The sequence below is a fragment of the Dendrobium catenatum genome, unplaced genomic scaffold (assembly GCF_001605985.2).
Source record: "Dendrobium catenatum unplaced genomic scaffold, ASM160598v2 original_scaffold_232032, whole genome shotgun sequence".
Lineage (NCBI taxonomy): Eukaryota > Viridiplantae > Streptophyta > Magnoliopsida > Asparagales > Orchidaceae > Dendrobium > Dendrobium catenatum.
In genome coordinates, this window is record NW_021550440.1 from 106,361 (window position 1) to 127,494 (window position 21,134).

At 39.6% G+C, this 21,134-nt stretch overlaps 2 protein-coding genes across 2 annotated transcripts; one reads left to right on the top strand and one right to left on the bottom strand.

The window, feature by feature from the left end:
* The first annotated feature begins 8,825 nt into the window (after positions 1-8,825).
* On the top strand, positions 8,826-18,733 carry LOC110113034 (G-type lectin S-receptor-like serine/threonine-protein kinase B120). The gene is made up of 7 exons (XM_020845453.2): positions 8,826-10,267; positions 10,473-10,586; positions 10,665-10,885; positions 17,453-17,663; positions 17,753-17,993; positions 18,075-18,225; positions 18,299-18,733. Exons 1-7 carry the CDS (start codon positions 8,989-8,991, stop codon positions 18,605-18,607), a joined length of 2,526 nt encoding a protein of 841 aa, XP_020701112.2. The 5' UTR covers positions 8,826-8,988; the 3' UTR covers positions 18,608-18,733.
* A 1,248-nt stretch (positions 18,734-19,981) lies between these two features.
* On the bottom strand, positions 19,982-21,128 carry LOC110113035 (G-type lectin S-receptor-like serine/threonine-protein kinase SD1-13). The gene is made up of 4 exons (XM_020845454.2): positions 21,047-21,128; positions 20,718-20,958; positions 20,486-20,636; positions 19,982-20,403 (listed from the first exon to the last, which is right to left on the bottom strand). Exons 1-4 carry the CDS (start codon positions 21,096-21,098, stop codon positions 20,119-20,121), a joined length of 729 nt encoding a protein of 242 aa, XP_020701113.2. The 5' UTR covers positions 21,099-21,128; the 3' UTR covers positions 19,982-20,118.
* Positions 21,129-21,134: the final 6 nt, after the last annotated feature.

Here is a 21,134-nt window from a genome sequence, read left to right on the forward strand (position 1 = left end):
TAGATAGTGTGTCTCAACTTCTATATTATTTCTGTATCAATGCGAAGATCAGAGCAGTAATGTCATAACTAGCCTATATGAATCTTGTTCTTAAATATGTTATGTTCGGCAAGGCTAACATACTTGTGCAATGGAATGTCTCATAAAGCTTTCCTTTTTTAGTCAACCAGTCTTCCCTCCTTCATCCACTGATTTCTAATCTCTTAAAGGAATTTTGAAGGGGCTTAATTGTGTTCAATCCACTGATCGCCTGGAGAGATTTCATACCAAAGAAGTATGTCCTGTTAGGCTTGAATTATCTGCAAACTTTTTATTCCCTGCATAGCAATTAGAATGGATGTTTAAATTGCTAGTTTTGTGTGGAATCTGATTGTGTCGATCAATTGGATTGTACTATGGACTCGAATCTCAATTCCGTCAGTCGAGCTCACTGAGGGGTTGCAGGGGGGCCTCCCCTGAAGCCGAATTTTTTTCCCGTACAACTGTACAGCGCAGTGGGATGTACACTCATGCTGATTGGAGATAAAGCGGAGCGTCGCGACGCTCCAAACCCCAACAATGCCAATCAAGCTGGAGGCATAGAGTGGAGCGTTATGACACTGCAAGTTGGTTTGCCATTTTCTCTCTTTTTTCATGTTGAACTTGAAGGGTTGCGTCCTTTGGGGTGGTTTATAAGAGTATGCTTGTTAGTTATGTGTAAAACACACATGTGAAGAGTGAAGAGAAATAATGAGAGAGCAATAGAGAAAGAGATATTTATAATTTCTCCTAATTTTCATAGTATTGTTAGGCTAGGCCAGTTCAAATTTACAAAAGGCGGACCGGTGGGGTCCGCCCCCTTTAATGTTGCCACCCATTTGGAGCAATGGGGAGAAGGGGTTTTGGGAGGCTAGTTTGAGTGGGAAAATTTGAATGTGAGATGTTTGAAATTAGGAAATAAATTATATTAGTAAGGGGGCTGGTTGGAGGGAGTTTTCTCATGCTGGAATATTTGTGTCCTCTTGAGTTCATGGGTGTTTGGGCTCTAGATTGTTTTTCTAGAGATTTGGGAGAGAACGATCCTCCTCACGAATTGAAGATCACTTGTATATTTCTTTGTTTTTGTTTGGCTTGATTTTCTCATTGCAATCCATCGTTTGGGGCTGTTTTTCTGCCCAAATTTTGCATTATTTTCGCTGTTTTCACCAATTAGTGATAGGTTTGCTTGCGAACTCAAGTATTTCCCTTGGGGATTCTTGCGAACTCAAGTATTTCCTATCAATTTCTTGGTGTGGTGTGGCTTTTTGGTTTTTTCAAATTTTTGAGTTTTTCCATGTTAAATCTTGGCGTTCTTTCTTTTTTGCTGCATTTTCTCTTTCTTGTTTGTTTTGGTTGTGCGGTGTTTATTTCCAACATAAATGTTGCCTTTTCTTTTACTTTTCTTCAAACCATGTTTCTCCTGCTTTCTTTGTCCTCTAAAAATTGTTGAAAGCGGCTCCTGAAGGAGATTGCAATTGAGAGGAGTTTTTGCCTGACTTTTTTAGAGTTTCTACGTTTGGGGATTTTAAGGGAAGATTGAGTTTTTTTTTTTATCTTGGTGATTTTGTAGAAAAGTTTTCTTCTTTTCTTCTTTGGGTTTCTTTTGAAATAAGTTACTCTAATTTTGTTAAATCTTCTACATCTCCTCATTAGTTTTTTACGAGAATTTGATCAAATTTTGAACTCTCATCAAATTGCACTTCATATTTTGATAATGGAGTTATCTTTTCTTTCTCGCCATGTAGATGTTGGTCAATCTTGAGCAAACCACATAAATATTATGTTTTTTGTCTTTATATTTACTTCTATTGTTTCTGTAACATAGTATGGATGTGGTGCTGGTTTTGTTTATGCTAGTTTAAATTAGCTTGCTCACTTTCGGTTGTTCATAAAGGAAAGCTTTGGACACCTCCATTGTAGCAAATTGGTATTAACTCAAAGTTGTTTAGGTTAAATCTAGGAGATGGTGTTGTCAAAGCCTTTGTTAGCACTACCCAATACGAGTATGAGAAATTCAATGGGAGCAATGAATTTAATATTTTGAAGATGAAGATGAGATCATCTTTGTCCAATGACGATTTGCTTAAAACTTTGGAGGGGATAAAGCTCCTAGTTTAACCATCCTTTGTTTGGCAGACAAAATTCTTTGAAATATAGAAAATCAGAGTATAATACTTGAGTTGTAGGAAAAATTGGAATCTCTGTACGTTAGTAAGCACTTTTACGTATTTGAAACAACAGTTGTTTTTCTTTCTTTTTTTTTTTTTGCATGAAAGATGGTATTTGACAACAATATTTGGATGCCTATAACTAGCTACTGTTGGATCTGGCCAATTTGAATGTGACAATTGAAGAGAAAGTAAAGCTTTGATTTTTCTATGCTCTCTACCATCCCTTTATGAGCACGTTCTCACCACTTAGCTGTATGGAAATAATACAATATTCATGATAGAGGTGGTGTCTACCCTTCTGTTAAAATAGTTGAGGAAGAAGGTGCAAATAGAATGCCCAATTGGGGGCCTATTTTTTAGGACAATTAGGAGCTTGGAGAAAGCAAGAGTAAAGAGTAAGATCAATGTCCAAGTCTAAAAAGCAAGGACAACGCACTGTTGTAGGAAAAAAGTGATTTATAAAGACGTCTAGCTTTGAAGCAAAATCAGTTGCAGAGGAAAATGGATGGATTTAATTTGGTACTGACAGCTGCATATTATTTTGTTTCTTCAACTGAAGATTGGATGCTTGATTATGGGCGTTTATGTCCCACTATCCATCTGATGGACCAGCGGCTGAGCCGGTGGGCTCCACTATGATGGGCGGCGGGGCAAGAAGAGAGGGGGAATTATTTAGGAAAGTTTTAATTACAATAGGGAGGGAGTTGATCAGGGAAATAAATGTAATTTGAATTCAAATATGATAGGGAATTATTTAGGGAAAGCCCAGGTGAGTTAATATTCATTATGCAAGGAGGAATTAAGGGGAAATTGTTTAGAAAAGTTTTAATTAGAATTGTGAGGGAATTAATTGGAAAAAGAGATCTAATTTGCATTCAAATATGAGGGAATTATTTAGGAAAATGGGGCTGATTTGGGAGAGAATTAGGGGAGTCTATTTAAGGTTAATTATGGGGTGATTTCAGATTATGCTTGACTTTGCTGGAATTTATTTTTTTTAGGTTGAGTGGGCTCTAGCCGATGGCTAGAGATTCTATTGAAGATCCAATTGTATCATGTATTTTTCTTCTTAGTTCTTCCAATAAAAAAAGAATTATTATGTGTTATTTTCTTAAATTTCTTGTGTCGTTCTCTGGTTTTGCTAAAAATTCATCCACTTTCTATCACCATCATAGAGATCTGTTTTTTTATAGATTTGTCGATGGTGGAAATATTCTTATGGGTAATGATACGAGCAATGAAATTATTGGGGTATGGATGATTTAGATCAAAACATATGGAGTTATGAGGACTTCAAGAGAGTTCATTCATATGTGAACTTTTAAGAGCAATCTCACATGTTTGTGTTGTTTAGACTCCAATAGTGTAGATCCAATATTGAAGGTGGAGTTTAATCTGTGTTATTATTTTGACGCGGGCAAAGAAGATTGACAATCTTTACTTTCTTCAAGGTAACAAAATGAAAGGTGATAACATCAGTTTCTTATTGATTTAACTAGATTATGGTATATGAGGCTCATGCATATGTGATAGTGGGGCTTATGAGAGAAGATGTTTATTTTGTGGTTAGATGACTGCAGCATTATACTTTTGTGAGCATTGTGTTTCGTATAAGCATCACAACTTGAGGTTTCCTGCTGCAGTTTATAGGACCAGAGGCATTTTGGACAATATTCTTCCTGACTTATAGGGTTCTGCTAGTGTCATATCAAAATGTTGTTCTGAACGAACAATGGTGTCCTTTGCTGGTCATGTTTTTCCTATTGATTGTGCATGTGGAATGCCCAGTAGTATTGCATGTCTTCGTTTCTTATAGTAGTAAGAATTGGGTGTTAGGATAGATAAGCTGTTGTTTCAGTGAAATAATGTTGTTATTTCTCTTTGTTAATTTAAAGATGTTTTGCTCAATATGCTATGATGTTTCTTTGGATACTATATTTTCATTATGTAAAAATGATTTGGATTAACCAATTCATTGACTTCTTTTACTTCGTTTGGGATTACTTTTTTATTGCTTTTTAAAGTAGTTTTTTAGTAAAAAAAATTAATTTTTTATTAAAAAATTACTTTAAAAAACAGTAAAAAAGCCGTCCCAAACGAAACATTTATCTTGATTGATTGAAAGTTTTATAATCAATGGAATGTTTAGTTATTATGTCTATTGCCTGCAACAAAAATAGCAGCAAAGAAAGGTTGCTAAATGCATTGTACTCTTCTGACGTTTCATTTAGTGCTTTATGATGGTGCCATCATCTTTCTTTCACCTTCCTAGTTCCTTCCAGAGAGTTATTACTTACTACGTTTGTTTAGTCCTTTGTTTCATATCAAATCTTCTCTACCTAACATTCATATGTATGAAGAAGTAAGAAGTTTTATTTCTTCAGCAAGAAATTTTTGCTGCTTCAACAAGCAGCCATTGGGGTTAAGAATATGGTGTTGTTGAATAGAATTAGATATAGATAAGCATGAAAGGAAACAATACTATTATTCATCTTTGTTTATATATGCTCTTGATAATTAAGAAGATAATTTAAAGATATTTTACTCATTATTTTATGAATTTTTTAGTTCTTAATTAGATTTCATTTGAGATAACTTTTGATTATTATTTTTTTGCTATTTTTTAAAATTTTAATACTAAAAAATATTTTACAAAACACTTGAGATTTGTATGATTGCATGTATTGATTTAGTCAATCATAGGTTTTTTTTTTAATCATTTAAGTGCCTTAATTATGTTGGAATTAAGTGATTCATATTTATCTCATTGAGATGCCCGATTTGATCATAAACACTTGAGATTTGGAGATTATTTGGTTTTCCATTTAATGTCTTATGATTTCATAATGCACTTTACGTTCTAGATTTGGATTCATTTGAACTCGGATTGAACTACTCTTATTGGTGTTAGATTCATCTCATTGAGACATTCATTTCAACTATAAATTTGTTGAAATTAGAATTCAAATATTTCTGAATGTAAAATCACAAATTTTTAATTCAAATATACATTGAGATGCATGTTGCATCATGTCAATTCTTGATGACATATGAATAATTATATTACAAATAATAGAAAACATGTATATTATTGTTGCATCCTGGAGTATTTGCGACGGTAGAAAAATATAAAGTTTAATGTTTTAGCGTTGAACAAAAATCCAACACACCGATAAAAAGAGAGGGTCTATCATTTATGAGACACCAAAATTTTTATGTGAAAAACCCCTGAAAAGGGGGGAAAACCACAGGGCTTAACCCAATTTGAATGAATCTACTAATATTGCAGTTGATTACAAATGAGGCCCTTCTTTGGGGGAAGACTTTAGCTTGATGTACATGTTATAGAGTACATTACATGATGAAAATACAAAGAATCATTATTGACGTATTTGTTTAGTCAGAAGGACCATAGTCTAGTGACCGAGGTCAGAAGAACCGTAGTCGGCGGGCGAAAAGGTCATAAAGACCATTGTTTGGCAACGGAGGTTGGAAGGACCATAGTCGGTGGGCGCGTAAGCCAAGAGGACCGTATTCAGTGGGCGACGGAAGTACTATAGTCGGTGGGCGACGTAAGTCAGTATGACCGTAGTCGGCGGGCGATGGAGGTCAGAAGGACTGTGTAAGGTAGAAGTCAAGCAATGGACATAAATCCAGCAACAGATGGACGTCTGGCAAAAGTTCGACAACGGGCAGAAGTTTGGCGTAGGGTAGAAACTTGGTGATGGCGGAGGTCCGACATGGGTAGAAGTTCGACATCAGTTGGAGGCTGAGGAGAACTTCGACGTTAAATGATATTCGGGCAGAACTCTGACGTCACTTGGAATTCGGGTGAAACTCCGGCGTCACTTGAAGTTCAGGTGAAACTCCGGCGTCACTTGGAGTTTTGGCGGAATTCTGGCATCACTTGGAGGCGGGCGGAATTCCGGTGTCCCTTGAAGGTCGGGTGGAAGTCCGGCGTCATTGTGGAAGTCAGACTGAATTCCGGCATCCCGTGGAAGTCGGGCAAATTCCGGCGGTGGTCGAGGAAGAGTTTCTTCCCTCCTATCATTCTCCTCTTCTTGCTTCCTTCTTGCTTGGCTCCCCCCTCAAGAGAAATGAGGGATCTATTTATAGATTTCTGAAATGACATGGCCTGTAAATAGATGATAGATCAGGGGCAAATGTGTAGTGGTTAGATGGACGGTCGATATTGAATCCCTTGATCGTGTATCGTTCGTCAGACATTTGAAGGTCTTAATGATGTTGGAATTTGACGATTTTAGGCTCGTTGAATTCGTCTTGTCGAGCTGCTCGATTCGACTATAAACACGTCATGTTTGGAAACCGTTTGGTAACTCAAATTATGGTTTGAACTTTTCAATAATGCTTCGGGTCTTTGATTTGGACTCATTTGGGCTCGGATTAAAAATATTGCGTGTCCTCAGAATATCCGCAGTTTTTTAAATCATCATTAACTGCAAGCCAACCATAAGAAGAGTATCTAAGAGCAGATTTCTTATGCCAGATGAAAGAAGCCCAGTTAACCTTCTCACAACCCAAAAAATATAACTTCCTGAAAGTTTTGAAACAAGGTTTGCCACTACCAGTCCATTCAACACAGCCAGAATTATCTTGAAGAATAGGGATGGACAGGATAGAGTGAGAAATACCATAAAGTCTAGAGACAGAGAGATGCCATTGGCCATCACAAACCAAAGTTTGAGGTGGATGATAGTGGACGACGACAGGCGACAATAATAGCATAGAATTTATACTATATTTGAAAACAGTTCAAATCTAACAACCATTGACTTTGACAAAAATTACAGTCAAAGAATCCGAAGAGCCATCTCGAAAATTTCTATTCCTACAGCCGTCATGTGGTTGTGGGTGGTGACAAAAATTACAGTCAAAGAATCCGAAGAACCATCACGAAAATTTCCATTTCCTGATGCCGCCAGGTGGGTGGGGCCAACTCATACAACTGTGAGCTTAGTTCTAATTCATCAGTATATAATGGATAATCTTATACTATAAATTAAATAATTTCCCATAAAACTGTTATAGTTTATTTTAAGATTAATATAATTTATTTATTTTATATACAACATAAATTTCAAAACAATTTCAATAATTTTCATGCATATCATATAAAATTTATATCAATATGTTTTTATATATATTTAAATAAACAGAATTATTTTTGAATAAGCTCTTATTAAACCTTTGAATTCATAATAAATTTAAAATAATTCAAAAGTATTTTTAAATTTGATTCTCCTTGGCACATCATTTAAATATATTTTGAGTTGATTTAATTAAGCTAAAAAAATGTTTTATATTAATTTTTATTGAACAAAAAAATACACTAATGTCTCACCTAAACTATTCATTAAATCTTGATTAGTTCAAGTCATTGAAAATTTAGGATCTATTTAAGACAACTTTCAGTCTACTTTACTTTTTAAAACTGCAATCACAAATTCATTTAAATACTATTTTCTTGTTACTTTGTCATTGTTCTTAAAAAAATTTTATAGTGAAAATTTGTTTTTTTAATCATAATAGGGAAGTATTTTTTCTATAGCAACTCACAATCAATTTTATAAAAACTACAGTTAGGAGTGTAAATGAGTTGAGTCGAATCTAATTGTGGTCTTATCGAGCTTGACTTGTCAGTCAGAACATCAACTCGAACTAGAATCGAGCTCAGGCGGCAAGCTAGAGCTCGACTTGTGGAACTGCAGGTTGGCTCGTCGAGCAACTCAAGCTCGACTTGTCTGATTTTCCTGCTCGTGTGTTTCGAATTCCTGGTCCGTCCCATCGAGCACATGCGACAAGATTAGATCAGCTCCGTGCTGTCAAACTCACAAGGCATCCACACAGTCTTGAGGTTCGTCCTTTCGATCAAGCACACGCACGCCGCCCAGGTCCGCACACGCACAGGTCTAGCCCAAAAGGCTTGAAGGCCCTCTTCCCACAACTAACGCAAGTTCACGACTCTCGATCGTTCCTGTGGTCCACAACCCTCTTCATGTTGGACGCGAGGTCCACCGCCCTCTTCAGTCTTCCTGCTCGGTCTCGGGGTCTTCTTAATATGTTAGGTTTTTTTATATTATTTTTTAATTGAGTCAGCTCAACGAGCTTGTGAGTCGAGTCTGATTGTGCTCGAACTTCAGCTCGTATAATATACCAGCTTGATTATAAGCTCGAATTTGACTCATGAGCTCGATAAGCTCATCTCGCGAGCCCATAAATGAGTCAAACTCGAGCCGGCTCACGAATTAGCCAGGCTCACTTACACCCCTACCTACAGCCATCCTAAATAGACCATTTTAAACACTTTTAGAAGACTTCATTAGCTCAAATCCCCTAATCCCATACTCTCCTTCCTTTTCAAAACTTACCACTAAATCCTTTGTACACCTTTTTAGTAATTGCGCGTTCAGAGATTCAAACTCGTCGGCTGCGATGCCAACGCGCACGTTGAGTGAATATTCAGAGAATGGGAAGTCTAACAATTCTGAGTCTTTGTTGATCTCTTTCTATGGTATTATCTGTAAGATTTCTCTTCTTGTTACTCATCGAATAATGCATTTATAATTAGTTTTGCGCACAACCTTACCTTTCATCTACCTATGCTTTGAATGAGTCGACAAATTTTAGGGGCTCTTTGACTAAGTACGATTTAATTCAGATGGAATTCAATAAATCTTAGAAATTAAGATTTCAAAAATAGCAAAGCTTGATAGATGCTTGCTATGAAGATACATGCAAGTTGGAATAAGCTCCATTTTTAAGGTTGAGAAAATTTATCATGTACTTCTCCGGCGTCTTCTCAGCTTTCCTGATCTCCGTCTTCTTCTTCCCAGCAACAAAAGCGAAATCAAGCTCCCAGCTTTTACCCGGCCAACCCCTACCCGACGGCGCCACTCTCGTCTCCTCCGGCGGCATCTTTGAGCTCGGTTTCTTTTGTCCCGGTAACTCCACCAATCGCTACGTCGGTATTTGGTATCACAACTTCTCCACCTCCACTGTACTCTGGGTTGCCAATCGCGAGTCCCCTGTTCTTGACAGGTCGGGTTCGCTCGCCATCGCGGATGATGGCAACCTGGTCGTGCTGGACGGCCAAAAGGTTGTCCTTTGGTCATCAAAAGTTACCTCCTTGCAGTCGAATAGATCCACGGCGGAGCTGTTCGACAGCGGCAACCTTATGCTCAACAACTCCGGCGTCATCGCGTGGCAGAGCTTTGATCACCCTTGCGACACCTACCTCCCCGGCATGAAGGTCGGGCTCGACCTCATCACCAACGTTAATCAGGTGTTCACCTCATGGCGCAGCGACGACGATCCGGCGCCGGGGAACTTCACCGTCGGCATTGCCCCTGATCGGTCGACTCAGTTCTTTATATGGGAAGGCAACAAGCCTAGGTGGCGCTCCGGACGGTGGAACGGACAGGTGTTCATAGGAATACAGAACATGGTGCCGACCTACATCTACGGGTTCAAATTGAGCAACTTTCAACAAGAGAACAAGATGTATTTCTACTACACGCAGTTCAACAGCTCTCACCGCTACGTTCTCATGCCGGACGGCGTCGAGCGCCACCTCGTGTGGGCTGACGACAGCAAGAATTGGTATCAGTTTTGGGCGCAGCCGATCACCGAATGCGAGATTTACAACCGGTGCGGAAACAATGCGACTTGTACAGACAGCCTCGATGGAAACTCGCCGTATTGTAGCTGTCTGAAAGGTTTCGAGTTTGGTGGTGGCAACTTGACGGGTCGGTGCGTGAGGAGGACGCCGCTGCAGTGTGAGAGGAATAATGGCAAAGCCGGCGGTGGCGGTGGCGCTGGCGAGCCTGACGGGTTTTATTTAATGCAAGGGGTGAAGCTGCCGGATTTGTCGGATTGGGATTCGGGGCCTTCGAATGATAGCCAATGTAAGGAGGCTTGTTCGACGAATTGCTCCTGTAAAGCTTACAGCTATGTTACAGGGATAGGATGCCTGACATGGGGAAGGGATATGATCGACATCCACCTGTTCTCCAGTGGCGGGAATGATTTTTATCTGCGGCTCGCCGGATCGGAATTTGGTAAGAGTCATCATCATCATCTTCTTCTTCTTCTTCTGTTTATTTATTTAATTTATAAGAGTTTATTAAAGATCATTTCCAGCACGCAACAATACTATAATTTGTTTTCCATGTTTCTAACTTAAAGCCAAACTAATTAAAATGTTTATGACCATTATAGCATGCTTTGTTGATGCCTTACGTTTATATTCCTTTGTTATTGCAGATGATCATAAGAAGGGATTAAAAGGATATTTCATTGTAATCATTGTGTTGTCGGCAGTTTTGCTGCTAGTGGGAGGCTTCGCTTTGCTGTGGAAATACAAGAGCAGAATGGAAGGTGAGCTTCCTCGCTTTCCCTGTGCTCATTATATCCTCTGTCAAGCAAGCTGTAGATAACAAATATTGAATGTGACAGTTTGCAATAGAAGACAGATGAGACGGCAGGGAAGTCTTGTGGACCAGAGTGGATCAGTTGGAGGTCAGTCTACAAGGTTTTCTTCAGTGATTGATTTAGATGAACAGGGAAAAGGTGAGCACAATGTGCGTCTGTTTGGTTTTCAGACGATAGAAGAAGCAACCATTAACTTTTCTTCATCGAATTTGCTTGGAGAAGGAGGATTTGGCCCTGTGTACAAGGTGAAAATTTACTTTCTCATCTGGTTTGTAAAAATATTATCGAATAATAGACAACAAAATATGAAGCAAGAAATGCCTAGATTAATGGGGAAAAACCTAGACGTGTAAAAAACAACGGACAAAGGAGAAGTATTCACTACTGTAAATAACTGATACAAACGGAGAGTGGCAGCTCACACTTTCATGACCTTGAAACCTGATGCAACGTCTGCTTACTGTGTACCGGCGGGACACCAGATATGCTCTAACAAACCACACTTACCACTACTACTTTCCCTATTTTCTGTTATTACTTTACAGCACAGCTTTTTATTTTTACCTCACATATAGTAATAGAGAAAATGATAGGTAAATACATATAGCCTAGAAAACTGACTCAGTAATCAGTTGGCATTTTTACACAAAGTAATAGAAGCTGAGAATACAGAGGTATTCTTCTTCCTCCCCTTTCTGCTCTGTTTTTGCCATTTCGGTTTTCTGTTTTGCTCCAGGGTGTCGATCCTGCAGAAGGAGGCGCTATCAGCCTTCCACGAAGTCTCTCACATCATCATGATCATCATTAAGCTTATTGTACCTATTTGGTGTCATCTTTAAAGCATCTTTTCATTATTATTGTGCAGCATTGCATATGTGCTAACATTAGGCTATTTGAAATAAGTATTTCTTCCTTTTCGTTTGAAATAAGTTGTATCTATCTACTTAATTGATGCATCTAATTTGCTGTCAATTACACATTCGAATACTTAAAATTGGCACCACTTCAGCACTTATGTGATCTAGAAAAGTTGTCTCATTATCGTAACTATTTGGACAGGCTTAATCCAAACACTTGTCTACTACTTACAAGTGTAGTCTTATATTTGAAGTCAAATGTTGAATAAAAATAAGTAAATACAACTTTTACTAGGCACCATCCATATGATCGTTCTCATACCTTATTAACCAAATTTTCCTTCAACCTCTTTAGTGCCTCTGTCTCACCACCCCGGAAGGGAGAAAACTCCTACACTTATGATAGAAAACGCCACTATCAACAGAGTACAAGTAAGCAGTAGACTTAGACTAGTTAAATGGAAGCTGACATGACCTGTTTAACATCTTTATAACCAAGGTCAAAAAAACAAAAAAAAAAAAAAAAAAAAAACAAAAACGGCGGAGGGAACCCGAACGATTGATATGCTGTGGGCAAATCAAGAGAACGCCAATCGGAGGATTGACGAGGTTGCTGCCGAAGTGCAGAAACTGGCAGTGGACATTCGCCGGGAGTTCAATCTCCTTCGTGCGAGACCAGTGTACCAGGACCGATACCGGGAAGAGGCACGAGCACATCGAGCCATTCCCCGGAGAAGAGGCGACGATGATCGGCAAGGACGACTACTCCGCGCTGAACCGATGGGTCCGTCTGATTCAGAAGAAGAACACATTCCAGTAAGGGGCGATCCTCAAATTTACTCCAGTGGAGAAGAAGTAGATGATCGATACAGAGCAAATCCGTTTCAAGGACCGCGAAACCCACAATACCGACATCATCCTGGTGAATTTAAGGTGAAAATGGATATTCCCTTCTTTGATGGGCATCTCCATATTGAAGATTTCCTTGATTGGGAAAAGGCAGCAGAGAATTTTTTTGAATACTTGGACATCAATCCGACTAAGCAAGTTCAATACGTGGCGTGTCGTTTGAAAGGAGGAGCTAGTGCTTGGTGGGAGCAAACAGTGCAATCAAGGCGACGGGAAGGCCGAAGTCAGGTCCGATCATGGGCTAGAATGAAGCAGCTATTGCGATCGCAATTCCTTCCTACTGACTACGAACAGATTTTATATATGAGATACCAACACTGCAGCCAAGGCACACGGTCGGTGAGTGAGTACACCGAAGAATTTAATAGGCTAAGTGCGAGGAACGATCTCAACGAGTCCGCCAATCAGTTGGTAGCTCGATACATAGGGGGCCTCCGAGATGATATACAGGATCAATTGGAACTTAATTTTGTATGGTCAATGCCTCAGGCAGTTAATTTAGCCTTGAAAGTTGAAATGCAGCTGAACCGCAAAGCTAGAGCTCCATATTCCAGACGACATTGGCAAGAGCCTTCTCCAGTAACTAGCAAAGGCCATCTTCCAGCTACACCGAAACCCGCATTCACTGGACAGCCAAGTCTTCCCAATGTCGGACCTTCGGGTGCTGCACCAGACGGAAGAAATGTAACCAAGCAGAAAATTAATAGTAATGCCAATCCGTATGCTAGACCTTCAACTGTGAAATGCTTCCGTTGTTTCCAACCCGGACACAAGTCCAATGAGTGTCCCCAAAGACAGCAAGTTAATGTGGTGGAACCTGAAGAAGAAGAGGATCAGGAGGATTTTGAGACGGAGAGAATTGAAATTGAGGAGGAGGTTCCAGCTGATGAAGGGGAACCGTTCATTGGTGTCATGGGAAGGTTGCTCTTAGCACCACGACAAACGAATATGTCGCAGCGACATGCGATCTTCAAGACTAGGTGCACGATTAATGGCAAAGTGTGTGACCTGATTATAGACAGTGGATGTACAGAGAACATCGTATCCAAAGCGGTTGTTTAGGGGCTCCAATTGAAGACCACCAAGCTCACTCAGCCTTACAAAATCAGTTGGGTCAAGAGGGGTTTAGAGATCCTAGTCACTGATTCATGCCGTGTGCAGTTCTCGATTGGCAAGCATTACTCATGTGAAGTCCTTTGCGATGTCTTAGAAATGGACGTCTGCCACGTGATTTTAGGAAGGCCTTGGCAATTTGATGTGGGAGTTCATTACGACGGTTGAGCCAATGTTTATTCCTTGGATTGGAAGGGACGGAAATTACGCTTACTGCCAAGCCTACCCGCCTTACCTCCGAAGGCCAGAGACAGTTCCAAAGCTGCCGCCATACATGTTGTCTCAGGAAACAGTCTTATACGTGACTGGCAAGCGCAGGCACCCATGTTTGCACTCCTTCTCACAGAGCCCAATCCCATTCGTGGTCCGCAGAAGCTACCGACTACGTAGTAAGGATTACTGTAATATAATGCATGCATATGATGAATAGTAATGTAAATCAATTTGTCCCCTGATGTTGAGTACCCACCCATACCCACCCAAAAGGCCATGTACATACCCATACCCACCCATGCCCATTGGGTATGGGTTGGTACGTGGGTGGGTGTGGGTATGGGCACCCAATGCAGGGCTCTGCGCCTCACCTCCGAAGGCCAGAGACAGTTCCAAAACTGCCGCCATACATGTTGTCTCAGGAAACAGTCTTATACGTGAATGGCAAGCTCAGGCACCCATGTTTGCAGTCCTTCTCACAGAGCCCAATCCAATTCATGGTCCGCAGAAGCTACCGTCTGAAGTTTCTGAACTCGTGTCCCAGTACAGTGATGTCGTGCCTGAAGAGCTACCTGCAGAGCTACCCCCATTGAGGAGTATCCAACACCAAATTTATTTCACGCCGGGAGCCGTTTTACCGAACTTGCCACACTATCGTCTCAACCCCAAGGAGCAGAAGATCCTGCAAGAATTGGTTGATGACTTATTGAGTAAACAACTCATTCAAGTGAGCCTCATCCCTTGTGCAGTGCCGGCATTGCTAGTCCCTAAGAAAGATGGACAGTGGCGTATGTGTATCGACAGCCGCGCAGTCAATAAAATCACAATGAAGTACAGATTTCCCATGCCACGCATTGACGAACTTCTAGGCCAGCTATCGGGTTCGGTAGTGTTCTCCAAATTAGACTTGCGTAGCGGTTATCATCAGATCCGTATCAGACCGGGTGATGAATTTAAAACAGCGTTTAAAACGCCTCAAGGGCTGTACGACTGGTAAGTTATGCCATTCGGGCTATGCAATGCACCGTCGACATTCATGAGGATGATGAACGAGATACTAAAACCTTTCTTGGGCCGTTTTTGCATCGTTTATTTCGATGATATCCTGGTATATAGCTTGGATCAGACCCTACACATGCAACATTTACAAGCTCTGTTTGATGTATTAAGGGAACAGAAACTTTGTGTGAATTTGGCTAAATGTGAGCTGCTCACTCCCAAGGTTAAATTCTTGGGATTTGTCATTTCTGAAGATGGAATCCAAATGGATCAAACTTAAGGTCTCAGCGATCCATGACTGGCCCGTACCCAAATCCTTCTTCGAGGTGAGAAGTTTCCACGGCTTGGCCAATTTTTATAGGCGATTCATTCGACACTTCAGCCTTATTATGGCTCCCATTACCGAGTGTCTAAAATTCAAATCGTTTCAATGGGAAGCGGCACAACAACAGAGTTTTGAACACATCAAAGAAGCTCTCACTTCCGCTCCAGTTTTGATACTTCCCAGCTTCGACCAGCCCTTCGCAGTGGATACAGATGCTTCCTCTATTGGCATCGGTGCAGTACTCTCCCAGTCGGGTCGTCCAGTGGCCTTCTTTAGTGAAAAACTCAGCCCAGCACGCCAGAAGTGGGCGGCATATGAACAAGAATTATACACCATAGTTCGTGCACTCAAATAGTGGGAAACCTACTTGTTATATCAGGATTTTATACTTTGCAGTGACAATCGTGCATTGCAATATATAAACACTCAGAAGAACATCAATAGAATGCATGCGAGGTGGCTTGTATTCCTACAACGATTCTCGTTCACCATACGACACAAACCTGGAGTTGAAAACAAAGTGGCTGATGCACTCAGTAGGAAGGCGGTATTGCTTACACAGATGCAAACGGAGCTTGTGGGCTTAGAACACATTAAGGAACTGTATGAAGAGGATGCCGAATTCGGCTCTATATGGAAGCAATGCCAGGATGCCTCACCCCCTACAGGATATTCCCTGATTCATGGATTTCTATTCAAACTGAATCTACTGTGTGTTCCGATTTCTTCATGGAGATTGCACCTTATTAGAGAGGTGCACGGCGGAGGTTTGGCTGCGCATCTAGGTCGGGACAACACTCTTCATCAGGTTCAAGCTCGATTTTTCTGGCCAAGGATACGCCGTGATACCATTCGCCTTGTCGATAGTTGCACAATTTGTCAAACCTACAAAGGGGGAGCTCAGAATACTAGCTTATACATGCCACTACCGGTGCCTAACTCCATATGAAAGGATTTAAGCATGGATTTCGTCCTTGGTTTACCGAGAACACGGCGAGGCAACGACTCCATTATGGTAGTCGTCGACAGGTTTTCCAAAATGAGTCATTTCATTTCATGTAAAAAAACTTCCAACGCTATGAATGTTGCTAATCTTTTCTTTAACGAAGTTGTTCGTTTACATGGTCTCCCAAGAAGTATTACTTCAGATCGAGATGTGAAGTTCGTCAGCCATTTTTGGCGTGAAGTGTGGAAGCGGCTAGGCACTGAATTGCGATTCAGCTCCGCCTATCACCCCCAATCCGACGGGCAGACGGAGGTAGTGAACAGAACACTAGGTAACATGCTGAGGTGTTTAGTTCAAGAGCAGCCAAAGCAGTGGGAGGATGTACTGTCAAGGGCAGAATTCGCGTATAATGCGATGATCAACCGTTCCACAGGCAAGGCCCCTTTTGAGATCGTATACACGAAGACCCCCAACACAGCTATCGACATTTCCATTCTCCCTAAAGGGACATCCACTGCAGCCACTAAGTTCACAGAAGATTACTCCAGCATGTTGCAGGATATTCGACGGCAACTTATTGATTCTAACCTTCGCTACAAGAAGGCTGCGGACACCCGCCGACGCGAACAAGTCTTCCAGGTGGGCGACTTGGTGATGGTTCGCCTCAGACGTGAACGTTTTCCGGTTGGAACTTATTCCTAGTTAGCACGGCGCAAGCTTGGTCCTGTTCCCATAGTTGCCAAAATCAATGACAATGCCTACCGCGTCGAGTTACCACCGGACAGTAATACCTCAGCGACATTCAATGTGTCCGATATATCACCATATAAGCCCGCAGACGACGCCATTATTTCAATCAGCTCGTCAGAGTCGAGCTCTGAGGAAGCCGGGGAGGACTGATGCAACGTCTGCTTACTGTGTACCGGCGGGACACCAGATATGCTCTAACAAACCACACTTACCACTACTACTTTCCCTATTTTCTATTATTACTTTACAATACAGCTTTTTATTTTTACCCCACATATAGTAATAGAGAAAATGATAGGTAAATACATATAGCCTAGAAAACGGACTCAGTAACCAGTTGGCATTTTTACACAAAGTAATAGAAAGCTGAGAATACAGAGGTATTCTTCTTCCTCCCATTTCTGCTCTGTTTTTGCCATTTCATTTTCTGTTTTGCTCCAGGGTGTCGATCCTGCAGAAGGAGGCGCTATCAAAACCTTATTGGCTCAATCCCTTCACCACCATCATAGATTTGTTAGTTTGTGTGGAATCTACGATTGTACTGTTATTTTGGACCTCAAGTATATTTCTCGTGCTCCCTAAAAGGGTGCGGGGGGTCCTTCATCTTCAAAAACAAAGAGCAAAGTGATCAAATTAACCCTTCCAACATAGTTTCAAGAACCATTCTCATGAAAATAAGTATTTTCTTATAACTTTGTAGGGCATACTGTCTAATGGGGAAGAGATAGCAGTAAAAAGACTTTCTAGGAGTTCTGGTCAAGGCATGGAGGAATTCAAGAATGAGGTCATACTAATCGCAAAATTGCAGCACAGGAATCTAGTCAGGCTCTTAGGTTATTGCATCAAAAAGGAGGACAAGATGTTGGTCTATGAATACATGCCTAACAAAAGCTTAGATGCATTACTTTTTGGTAGTTTCCACTCCCTTCCTATCTAAAGTATGTAAAATCATGTTTGTTTTTCCTCTCTACCTAACAAATTATCATATAAAACATTTCAGTAAACACAAGTAGGAAACTTCAGTTGGACTGGAAGACAAGATACACCATAATTGAAGGAATTGCTCGTGGTCTGGTCTACCTCCATCGCGACTCGAGATTACGAATCATACATCGTGATCTAAAAGCAAGCAACATCTTACTCGATGAGAATATGAATCCAAAAATATCAGACTTTGGAATGGCGAGGATCTTTGGTAGCGACGGTAATGAAACCAGCACGAAGCGAGTGGTTGGAACATAGTAAGTTGTTGACATTAGCAAATGCAGCTTTCTTTTATGCTCATTAAACTTACTAATGAAGGATCTTTTACGTGAATTCAGCGGTTACATGTCACCAGAATATGCAATGAATGGCTTGTTCTCAGTAAAGTCTGATGTGTATAGCTTTGGAATACTGCTTATAGAGATTGTCAGTGGGATAAGGAACTCCACATACTATAACTCTGAAGTGTCGCTCAACCTGCTAGGATATGTAAGTAAAGCTACAGAGTTTTGATATTAAACAGTTTCTTTGTTTGAATTAACAACTACAAGACCAAAACTAGGCTTGGAAGCTATGGAACGAGGACAATGTGATGGAGCTGGTGGATTCATCTATAAGAAGTTCAAGCTCGATAACGGAGGTATCAAAATGCGTCAATGTTGGGCTATTGTGCATTCAGGATCGTGCGAATGACAGGCCGACGATGTCATCTGTGATTCTGATGCTGGAGAGTCAGAGCTCTGTTCATCCAATGCCGAGGCAGCCTAAATTTGCAGCAGAGATGAAACAAACAGAGACCAATTCGCAGTCGTTCGATCCGAGGATTGGACAATCTGGAAATGCTTCTATTACAATGTTAACTGGGAGGTAGTTCTTTTTGCTCTGTGTGCTGTGGTGCACTCAGGAGCGAAAAGTTTGTCCTTGCATATATTTTGTATACAATTATTTCGTTGTTAAAACTTGCAACTTCGGTGACTATTTGATCTAAATTATTTCGTTTAAAAATTTATTTTTTAAAAATAGTAATAATCGTCCAATTAAGGGGGATTGGTCACTGACGTGGCAAGTAAGTTGCTGGTTAAATGACAGATTTTTTTGTGCTGGCTTTTTTTTTAATAATTTTAAGGAAAAGTTTGAATAAAAGTTTTTAAAACTAAAAAAAATACTTAAGAAATATTAAAATTAAATTTATTTAAGGTTTTTCTTGAGGGTTTCATTTTTATGAAATTAAATGAAAATTAAATTAAAGAAAAAAACGGAAATAAAACTTAATTTTAATATTTATTGTATTATTTTTATGTATTTTAAAGGACAATTGACTCTTTTTTGCCCATTTATATGAGTATTTTTAGTGGCATTTTTTTTTTCGATAATCCTAAAGAAAGAACATAAATAAAATTCTACTTGGTAACAGCTTTATTCATTTTTTTTGCCTGTTATCATTATACATCGTCTTTAAAATTTAAATAAATAAAGTTGAAATTCTTTAAAAATAATAAATAAAGTTGTATAAAATTAAAATAAATAGATTATTAATACATAACAAAAATAAAAATTATATTTTATTTGAGGATTTTTCTTAGGACTATAAAGAAAGGCCGGAAAAAAATAAAAAATAATATATATATATATGAGCAAATTGTATATACAAAATTTTTAAGATTAAATAATCATTATTATTATGTTAATTTTATTACTTTTAATAATATTATTATTTATCACGTCATCCGGTTCGACCCCGGTTCGACCAGTTGAATCCTGAACCTCTCCTTCTTCCGGTTAGTAGCCTGGTCCGATTTTCAGAACCTTGGATAAACTTGAAAATTGGAACACCAAAAATGATCTTGACCAAGCACAAATCTTGATGCTTATTTCAATTCAAAAATTTCAAAATTAAATTATGAATCATTTGAATTCAGATATCAAACTGAACATTTTGATGAGATGACGCAACAACACCAAACATAGTTCAATCTAAGTTAGAATGAGCCTAAATCATGGGCCTGAAGCATAATTGAAAATCTCATGATATTAATTTGATGATTAAATGATTCTCAAATTTAACATGTTTATATGATTAAATGATCCCTCTTCAATAAAATGTGATTCAGTGAAGATTGGAATGGTATTAGTCATTGTCTATATTAATTTGATGATTAAATGATTATCAAATATATTGTGCATTGAATGACGTGGCGCGTCCTAATTGACCTCCGAACATATCCAGACTCTGCACAGCACGTAATAATCTCTCCCAAAGTTGCGAGTTTTAACAACCAAAGAAATGCATACAAAATACATACAAGGACGAACTTTTTGATGCTGAGTGCACACATCAAACACAGAGCAAACAACTCACCTTTTGTACAAAAAATGAAGCGACTACCTCCCAATTAACATTGTAATAGAAGCATTTCCAGAGTGCGAATTGGTATCGGTTTTGTTCATCTCTGCTGCAAATTTAGGCTGCCTCGGCATTGGATGAGCAGAGCTCTGACTCTCCAGCATCAAAATCACAGATGACATCGTCGGCCTGTCATTGGCACGATCCTGAATGCACAATAGCCCAACATTGACGCATTTTGATACCTCCATTATCGAGCTTGAACTCCTTATAGATGAATCCACCAGCTCCATCACATTGTCCTCGTTCCATAGCTTCCAAGCCTATACAACAACGCAATTATGTTTCTTTTGTTAATTCAAACGAAGAAATTGTTTAATATCAAAACTCTGTAGCTTTACTTACATATCCTAGCAGGTTGAGTGAAACTTCAGAGTTGTAGTATGTGGAGTTCCTTATCCCACTGACAATCTCTATAAGCAGTACTCCAAAGCTATACACATCAGACTTTACTGAGAACAAGCCATTCATTGCATATTCTGGTGACATATAACCGCTGAATTCACATAGAAGATATTTCATTAGTAAATTTGATGTGCATAAAAGGAAGCAGCATTTGCTAATGTCAACAGCTTACTATGTTCCAACCACTCGCTTCGTGCTGGTTTCATTGTCGTCGCTGCCAAAGATCCTCGCCATTCCAAAGTCTGATATTTTTGGATTCATATTCTCATCAAGCAAGATGTTGCTTGCTTTTAGATCACGATGAATTATTCGTAGTCTTGAGTCGCGATGGAGGTAGACCATACCACGAGCAATGCCTTCAATTATGTTGTATCTTGTCTTCCAGTCCAACTGAAGTTTCCTACTTGTGCTTGCTGAAATGTTTTATATGATAATTTGTTAGGTAGAGAGGAAAAACAAACATGATTTTACATACTTAGATAGGAAGGGAGTGGAAACTACCAAAAAGTAAAGCATCCAAGCTTTTGTTAGGCATGTATTCATAGACCAGCATCTTGTCCTCCTTTTTTATGCAATAACCTAAGAGCCG

Bases quoted from the DNA above. Each gene is read 5' to 3' on its own strand.
- LOC110113034 (XM_020845453.2), top strand. From the start codon at position 8,989: ATGTACTTCTCCGGCGTCTTCTCAGCTTTCCTGATCTCCGTCTTCTTC. The intron at 17,664-17,752 runs GTAGTTTCCACT...AAAACATTTCAG, and splicing joins CTTAGATGCATTACTTTTTG to TAAACACAAGTAGGAAACTT. The intron at 17,994-18,074 runs GTAAGTTGTTGA...ACGTGAATTCAG, and splicing joins AAGCGAGTGGTTGGAACATA to CGGTTACATGTCACCAGAAT.
- LOC110113035 (XM_020845454.2), bottom strand. From the start codon at position 21,098: ATGCTGGTCTATGAATACATGCCTAACAAAAGCTTGGATGCTTTACTT. The intron at 20,637-20,717 runs GTAAGCTGTTGA...ATGTGAATTCAG, and splicing joins AAGCGAGTGGTTGGAACATA to CGGTTATATGTCACCAGAAT. The intron at 20,404-20,485 runs GTAAGTAAAGCT...GTTGTTGTATAG, and splicing joins CACTCAACCTGCTAGGATAT to GCTTGGAAGCTATGGAACGA.